The sequence below is a fragment of the Glycine max genome, chromosome 8 (assembly GCF_000004515.6).
Source record: "Glycine max cultivar Williams 82 chromosome 8, Glycine_max_v4.0, whole genome shotgun sequence".
Taxonomy (NCBI): domain Eukaryota; kingdom Viridiplantae; phylum Streptophyta; class Magnoliopsida; order Fabales; family Fabaceae; genus Glycine; species Glycine max.
The window spans coordinates 11,711,406-11,720,884 of record NC_038244.2 but is presented as its reverse complement, the minus strand read 5'-3'; the positions used below and the strand labels follow the sequence as shown (position 1 = coordinate 11,720,884).

Sequence of the window (9,479 nt, the reverse complement as noted above, 5' to 3'; positions counted from 1 at the left end):
AGAGAGAGAGAGAAAGAGAGTTAATTACGATCTTAAGTAAAAAGAATGATACCCTAACTATTAGTTTAAGCTTTTGGCCTACTAATAAGAAGAGGATCCAACAATTGATATTAGAGCTAATATCATGCGGAATAAAGGCTGAGAGAGAGATTGTTTGCCGGGTTATAACATCAATTATCCCGTGGTGTAGGTTAGTTAAAAACAATGCCTAACTAGTTTTGAAATTTGAATTAGAATAATACTTTAAGAAGGCAAATTTAACTAACTAACCCGAAAGCTGAGAATAAATCCTATAATAATGAATATATTCTTTTTCGTGTAACAGATTTTTTTTTTTCTAGATATAAAAATGGACATTTGTTAAATTATCGTGGCGGGAGGTTGATATAATAAGATACAAAGAAACTTTTTATTAGATCCGACTAACTAGGAACTAACACTACTCAATTTATGGAAAGATGCGGAGATAAAAAAAAAAACGTGATTCAGGTTTTGATCAAGAGTTTTTAGGTTCAGCGAAATCATTAAAAGACACCATTGTTCTCACAAGAGAGATAATTATTAATTATGGGGAAGTTATCAATCAAATTGCACGATAAGTGCAAGAACCGCAAGGAATCATCATCATGGCCATTAACAAATTGTTTTCACCACGGTGGTGGAAGAGATGATGCAATTGGAATTGCACAAGAATGTAACGTTGATTTTTCTAATCTCTTCATTGGGCGCAAGTTTTCTCAAGGTGCACATAGTCAAATTTACCATGGTGTATACAAAAAGGAACATGTTGCTGTCAAATTCGTCAAGGTACGAGATAATGATGTAAAGGGAATCCCAAAATCCCTTTTGGAGGCTCAATTTTTAAGAGAAGTCATACATCTACCTCGTCTCCACCATCAAAATGTTGTAAAGTTCATAGGCGCATACAAAGACACTGATTTTTATTACATTCTCACGGAGTATCAACAAAAGGGGTCTTTGAGGGTGTATTTGAACAAGGTAGAGTCCAAGCCAATTTCTCTGAAGAGGGTGATAGCTTTTGCTTTGGATATTGCTCGTGGAATGGAGTATATACATGCACAAGGGATCATTCATAGAGACCTTAAACCAGAGAATGTCCTTGTTGATGGGGAAATTCGCCTCAAAATTGCTGATTTTGGCATTGCTTGTGAGGCTTCGAAGTTTGATTCGTTGAGGGGTACCTACCGTTGGATGGCTCCGGAGATGATCAAAGGAAAACGCTATGGGAGAAAGGTTGATGTGTACAGTTTTGGTCTTATTTTGTGGGAGTTGTTGAGTGGAACAGTGCCATTTGAGGGCATGAATCCAATCCAGGTTGCTGTTGCTGTGGCAGATAGGAATTCAAGGCCAATTATTCCTTCACATTGCCCACATGTTTTGAGTGATTTGATAAAGCAGTGTTGGGAATTGAAAGCTGAGAAGAGGCCTGAGTTCTGGCAGATTGTTCGAGTTTTGGAGCAATTAGATCAAGGTTGTAGTTTCTTGTCCCCCAAGAAACTCAAGCAACACCACCTTTCATTACGAAAATGGTAATTCGAAATGTAGTTTTACATTATGAATTACCCTTTCGGTAATGAAAAGGGATTTGGTTTGAGTTTTCTCAGAGTGCAAGAAGAAATACCCTTAGATCAATCCTTTTGTTGACATTGAAAGAACCCAAAATGTGGTGCAAAGGTGTAGTAGTCAGGATCATTATCATCTTTAGAATGAGTTTCCTCTATTTATTCATAAACCTGGTCATGTTCATTAAGTAGTGGCCTGATTTTTGTAACTTGTAGCACAACCATTCCTTTGTTTATGGAAAGGAAGAGTTAGTTGTTTTAGATATTTATCATCATGTCAACTATTTCATTTTGTTTGACTTCTAGATTGTTCAATAGAAAATAAGTCATGAATTGATTGGCTATGTACAAAAAGTTTATACATATTATATAGTACAAAAACAAAAGCTAACGGATGGTGTGAACACTAGATTTTGATCACTTTTATTAAGTTAATTTCAATTTTATTGCTTTCTCTATCTATTTTCTTTCATCTTTGTTTATCATTCACTATACTCTATTTTCAAATGTTTGCTTGCTTAAGCAAAAGCTGAGTGGAATTAGAAAACTGATCATTTATTTCTTGTTCTCGTTTAACATTTTCTATTGCAAGCTTTGTAGTTGTTCATTTTGATATCCATTCATTTGATCAAATATTTGTTGATCCCATTCTCGCTCTCCATCCTATGGAACATTTCGTTTTATATGTTTTTTTCTTCTTCTGTAAGATGTTGTGTCACGTTGTATATGTCATGAATCATGATAGGATTATAATTTGAAAGATGTGGTTAATTCTAACCATGCTAGAAAAATGCTAGATTGCTAGTTATACAAGTTTTCCTTTTATCCCTTTTTATAGTTGTGTATGAACATATTGTTCCTTTTTGTAGCCTTCCCATGGTGAGAATTTGGTATTATAATTTATGACATTCTAAATTGTAGTTGGTTTTAATTTCGTATACAGCTGGCCTTGATGGTCTTTGAATTCTGATTCATTGTTTTCACCTTATGAGATCTTTTTCACTCATTCTGTCCGAGATGCTGAACCTTACAGGATATATATTCTTTTCTTTTAAGGTTATGTTTATGATCATGTTTCTATTATAAACATAAGCGTTTCTTCACAAAAAATCTTGATAAAATACTAGGCCAATTGGAATTCAATGTAAACTATTCTGTCTGCAAGAAGGAATTCGGTGTGTTGTGGATTGTATATTGGATGTCTTGTAGTACTCCTGATAATTATAACTCCATTAGCTTCTTAGTGTTGTATGAAATTAATCTGTTGGAAATTTGGCACTCGATGTTACTCTGATTTGGGTTTTCCATTTGATACGAATTGATATCAGTTATGCTATGACACTTTATTCCGTCTTCTATTAGTTCAACTCATGAAAGACTAGGTCAGATAAATAGAAATGCAAAAAGTTAACTACTATTGTGGGCAAATGCTGTTGAGGAGTTGTGAAGTTCTGTTTTGTTTCTTAGAATTTGGGCATGTAATTGATTCTTGGAGTGTATGTAGGGTTTGTCTAATGTTCTGTGAATTTCTTTTTAGTTTATGGTATCACTTGATTTTTTTATCCGTGAGAATCGAAGACATTATTAGGAATTTATAATAATTTACTTATCTTGTTCAACCAATTGAATTATAGAGGTATCACTTAATTTGGTTTGTTTATTGTGCTTGCTATTATTTAATTATGAATTTATGATCATGATTGATAAAAATAGTTGATAAATTAGTTAAAAAGTCAAAAAATTATGTTTTAGATTACAAGTATTTTTTCCGACAATTCTATTAGAGCTGAGTAAAATTAACATGAATGATAAAATTCTTCCTTCAAATAATTAATGCAACTACGTCCTCATAATTGAGACAATTAATTAAGTTAAAATAATTTCACGTCAATTAATCGGATGCAATTAATAGTAGAAAAATATTTTTTAATTGAAACTATAAGTTGAAAGTTAAAGCCTATTAATAGTCACATATTGTTATAGGATATATGTTTAATTTTAAGTCATAGTTGCATCTTGAATTGGTAGCAAAACGTGACGTGAGATATCTTTCTAGAGAGGAATGATAGTTCTTTACATTTTCTAACCACTGGTTACTTTTTTTTTTCATTTGTTGTCTAAAAGCAAAGAGTGGTAAAACGAGAAAACATCCTCCATAGTGAACTGGTACGTAGTGTAACCATAATAGAATTTGTCCACTAAAAAAAGGTTTTGGTGATAGACTCCAAAGAGAGGATGAGAGTTAACTAGACATTCTTAATTATGTGTCAACCACGTTGAAATTCAAAAGCTTAATTAAAACATAATTTCACTTAGTACTATGATTTCGACTGATTTTGTTTGTTGCTGATCTTGTTATTATATATTTTTTAGAGTGATTGGGAGCATAAATTGTTTGTTTAGTGTGAGAAAGGTTCGTACAATAAGAATTTTGTTCATGAATAGATATAATTTGAGAAATTAATTAGTTTGGTTTGCTGCTGTGATAAAGTTCAAGGTATAGAGATGAAAAAAAAAGAAAAGAGAAACTGAATATTATTTTGAATAATGCTCAAATGAGCAAATCAAATTTTTACATAAATACATTGAATTTTATATAGTTAATGCTAGTAAGTCGTTATATAATTGGTTACAAGAGTAACTAAATGGCAACTAATTAAACTAACTAATGCTAATAACAATAGTAATCTTTATCTTTAGTGTGCTGTTTGTCGGTTATTGATGTATACAATCCTAGTGGTTTCCTGGAATTTACAGGATTAGTCTACTTCTAAGAACAGATTCTTGCGAAATTGGTGGTAATGTAATTCTAAAAGGCATTCCTTAAAATTCAAGCACTGACTATAAAGGAGTATGTATTGATGTATGAATTTGATGGATATCATTATTGTTTGTGTTCTGTCCATTTATGATGTTTGTAGTTTCTGGTTAGGTTAGGGGTCCTAATAACATTTATTGGCTTAAAGGACTTACTTTTATAACTCCGCAAAACTTATATCTTAGGTCTGTTAGAATATAGTTATAAATAGCTAGCCAATTCCACATTCCTTTGTACAAGCTAAATATCCATTCACAAGACATGAAGAACATGTTTCTGATGATCATTCTTTTCCTTTCCGCTCTTTTTTCATCCACTTCCTATGCTTCTAATATCAATGATTTCTGCACAGCAGACCTAAAGGGTCGAGATAGCCCTACTGGCTATCACTGCTTGCCACCTGAAACAGCAACAGCAAGTGACTTCAAGCACAATCTGCAATCAGCTAGCATCTCAATCCCTTAGAAAGTGGTAATAATTAATTTCTTGCTGGATGTTTCTGTAAATATTGATTAGTTGTGATGAATTAAACTTAATATATTTTTTTATTCATAGATTAAGTTTTTTTTTATGTGTTCTAACACACCCTTTACATGTATCATAGGAATTGGAAGGTCGTTTTTTGGGGACAACCTCACAGTTTGAGTAAAGCAATGTATTAAATATCCTCCTGTGTGAAGATGTGTACTAGAATTGATTGACAATGGGATAGCCATTATCTGATGTAAACCAAATTGTAGCATATAATTTGTTGTACTCAAATGAGTTCAATCCACTATCAATAGTTTCAATAATTTAAATGAAGGCAATAATCCTGAATAGCCAGTTGCCATCAGGTATGAAAAGAATCACAGATCAAATACAGTTGGAATTTTTCCTTTGTTTTCTCAAAAACCTCTTCAGCAATGATGACCTCATTACCATCAGCTCTCTTAGTTTCCTATGTTGCTTTCTGATAGAATCCAGTACCTCGCAGTGCATCTGCAATGAAATCATGAAACCCAATAGCAATTGCTGCGTCAGCCTTCGCTCCATAAACCAACCACTGTTAGAAAAAGAATAATGTAATAAGTTAGCTCAAAACAGGATAAACATGGTATTAAAAAGACACATAGGAATAGCAAGGCATTCGAACCTTAATTTGAGAAAGGTGGATTGCACCAAAGCACATGGGGCAAGGTTCACAAGAAGCATAGATTTCACAATCTGCAAGTTCTATCTGCTTAAGCTTCTTGCAAGCCTGTAAAATGAAAACACTGCATGAATCATTTTTTGACACTGCATAAAGTTTATTACATCTATAAAAAAATAAGGCATACAATGAGATTTAAGTTTTATTTGGAAGTTAAGATCCTATAAAGTCTCAGCTAGCCTTTATAAAACCTAGATAGAATGATACATTGATACTAGGTGTCGAATTGTCTAATAATTAACCTGTTGTTCAAAAAGTGAGGCAACTAATCTGGTGGAAAATATATTATCTTAAAGTTCTTCACAATACTGCAGCATTGTCAACTGAGACAAACATGATCTGCATATTAGAATTTAAACAGGCAACAGTACCCTTAAGCATGCATAGCCTCACAAGTCATACCATATGTATAAAGTATAATCTTATCAAATCTTTCAGCAGCATATCCAAAAAATTCAACAACAAATATTAACAGGGATTAGCCACTTTCCAGCAGGTGACAAGATTAATGATTATGTTCTGCATGTATAAGAGCTCATCCCCTTTTTAGTTTTTCTTGCATAGATTGAACTGAATACAAGTCCAAAGCCATTGTTTGACACCGTCAAGTTCAGTTTTGATAACAGATTGTTTCCTTCTTTTAAAGTAATTAATTGCTTAATTTTTTACGATGAGCTAGTTGTACGTACCCCATTGATCTCCAGCTGGTACACCATTGGGGGATTAATGTGCAACTTCTTCATTGGAGACTATGACAAGAAAAATGATTAATTAAGTTGGTGTTCTTTTGTTAAAATCAAGTTTCTTGTGTGTTGCCTAATGCTCATGTAAATTATTTACCATATTTAGGAAAATTGAAGATATACAATGAAAATGTCTTAGTGTTTTAATTTAAGTAACAAAACTAATGGAGTCTAATAGTTATTATAAGTTAAGGGATAAATCTCAAACGTTTACCACGTACTTTTCTTATTTTTGTGAACATAAAATTTGCATCTCTAAAACACTCAAGAATATGTCAAGACTGTGACAAACAAACATCAAGAGTGACGTCATATTCATCTACATAGTAGCTAATCTCACTATCCAATAGCTTATTTGTTTTTTCACAAACCCCTTTAAGATTCTCATTTAGCTTTTGTCTGAAAAGTTGCAGACTCTAGTTAAGATTCCGTATGTTGAATCTGATATCAGTCCGTGAGACCAAAAGTAATTAGATCTGGAGTTGAAATCAGCATTAAACTCAAGAAGAGGATTCCCTATCTGCAAATTTCAACATATATATGAACCAGTTATATTTTTCAATCAAATCAAATGGTTTTTTTATATTAAAATTATTCAGATTTTCCCTTCTCTACTACTCACTGCTATTCCCTTGAGATTGAATTTGGTCTTGGTTTGAACAATAAGTTGTGCAAGTTGTGGAACATAGTGACCTACAAACAAGTGTGAAATATGCATTATTTTACTACAGTTTCAAAGTGAATATATAATTCATTTATATCTGATTCTAACCTCCATATTGTTGTGAGTGTTATGATTGAGGATTTGAGGTTGTCGTGTCAGTTCATTTACTAACGGAGCAAGGACAACATGGGATGGGACCACATAGCTAGCTTTTTGAAAAATCTTGGAGTCTTTAATTAGTGGCTGCTTTTGACTTGATCCTCGCCCAATTTTCTTGGGGTCTTTGCTATATTGTTGGGATTTATTTTATTTAATTGGCACTTGGAGTATGTTGAGAAGTTGTTCATGCATCTATGTTTGATAATGATAAGTGATGATAGCACGAAACTCTGCATAAACGTGTGGATGCGAAAATATACGAGAATGAGATGCGACTAAAAGTACGTTTTTTAAAAAATATTCTCTGTTTTTACATATTCTGTTCGAAAAAATATTTCCTCTCTTTAAAAAAAATTGTAAAGGAAAAAGTAAAAATAAAAATATTTTTTCTTTCAAAAACTTGAGAAAACATAAAAAAAAGTAATAATGAAAAATAAAAAACTACAAATGTTTTTGCAAATCAAACTATTCTCATTAAAAATTATTTATTTTTAGTTATTAAAAATTGAAAAATTTATTTAATATTAGTCATTAATAAGAAACTAAATCTACACTATTTTTAGAAAAGATAAGAATTAAAAGTAATATGTTTTTTTTTGGTTAAAAACTAAAGAAAAAATATATATTTAGTCCAAGATGTCTGCTTAATTTTAGGATTTCCAATAATACTAATTCTCAGTGAGGAGTAGAGTTGGATGGCCAAATATATAAAATATTATTATAAAATTTATATGAAAGGTTAGAATCATTTTAATAATGGGATTTGTAACATCCGTTTTTTAAATAAATAAAAAGAATTTTATTTAAAAATTAATAGAATTTTTAGAAATTAAATAAATGAGAGAAAAATATTTTTGTTAATTAAAATAAGAGTTTCATAGTATTAGAAAATAAATAGACTAAAATGATGTTTTAGAAAATAAAAAGATGTTTTAATTGGTTATTTATTTAATGAAAGAGTAAAATAAAGTTCTTTTTTGTAAAATAATAAAATAAAGAAAAATAAAGTAATTTTTTAGGTATAAAATAAATTAGAAATTAATAGTTCAAATAATAAAATTAAAGTGATGGCATTTTTAGTTTAATTATTTGTTAACTCTTGTTAATTGAAAATAATATAGTTCGATTTAATATATATATATATATATATATATATATATATATATGTTTTGTGTCATGTAAATATTAATACCTTGTGATGTTTATATGATTAATGATGTATGATAACATGTCACGTTTAAATTATAACATCGTGATTGAGATTAAATGTATATGATAAATTGAGTATGTGTTGAATTGAAAGATACATGTATATTGAGATTTTGTACACATTGCATTGTGAGCTATGAATTGTACAATCACACAACTGTAAGATTCTTTAAGAGCGACGAATTAAAATGATTTTAAAAATAATTGAGTAGTTGTGTGTTTTGTATAGTTTGAACTCCAATAACACATATATAATTTTAAATGTCTGTTTTAATGAGATAATTGGTCATATGAACATAACATATTAATATTATTACTGTGTGATATGTAAGTGATAATGTGATGTCTTAGGATTATAAGTGTAATGAACTGTGTGTAAGTGAAAAGTTGAGTATGTGTTAAATTGTTAGATCACATGTGTATTGAGATATTGTATGCATTGAGTTATGAGCTATGAATTGTACAATCACACAATTGTAAGAGCCTTTAAGGGCAAGGAGTTAATGCATATCGAGTATTGTGATGGGATCCACTGTGGAAACCTAACGAGTTGAATCACTTTGAGGCGCGATGAGTTAAAATTATTTTGAGAACAATTGAGGAGTCGTGTGTTTTGTATAGTTCATAAATAGAGTTTACGCGTTAAAATTTTTGGGTTAGACCTAAATTAGAAGGGAGAGGCCCTAACAGACTTTTCGGAGTTTAGGCCTTGAGAGTAAATATATCTGATTTGAGTGCTCCTTTAAGCCTATGTCGATCCTACATGATTGGAGCATTCTTGCAAAATAGCGTGACCCTAATTGGTCTCTCTATGATTTTACCTAGTAAGAGTAACCTGACTTACCAGTGTGTGGTTTATCTTGTCATGTACTCTTAGGCACTCGACGAGGTTTTTCACTGACATGGTACCACATTACATATAAGATAGAGTCTTAGTGTATCTGTTGCATAACGCCTATGTAATGATCATTGTGACTTGTTACATGATGATGGGTAATGAATTGTAAATGTCAGATGATGTGTTGTACTTGAGATGTATTGTTCTAAACACATGATTAATGTGAATGTGTGAAATGTGATTTTGTGATTAAATCTTTCGGACATGTGATGT

At 31.2% G+C, this 9,479-nt stretch overlaps 1 protein-coding gene across 1 annotated transcript; it reads left to right on the top strand.

Moving 5' to 3' along the window:
- The first annotated feature begins 567 nt into the window (after positions 1 to 567).
- LOC100814245 (serine/threonine/tyrosine-protein kinase HT1) lies at positions 568 to 1,554 on the top strand. The gene has a single exon (XM_003532822.4). The coding sequence runs from the start codon at positions 568 to 570 to the stop codon at positions 1,552 to 1,554; it is 987 nt and encodes a 328-aa protein (XP_003532870.1).
- The last annotated feature ends 7,925 nt before the right edge of the window (positions 1,555 to 9,479 follow it).

What these genes read in the sequence shown, in the direction of transcription:
- LOC100814245 (XM_003532822.4), top strand. Translation starts at nt 568, where the DNA reads ATGGGGAAGTTATCAATCAAATTGCACGATAAGTGCAAGAACCGCAAG.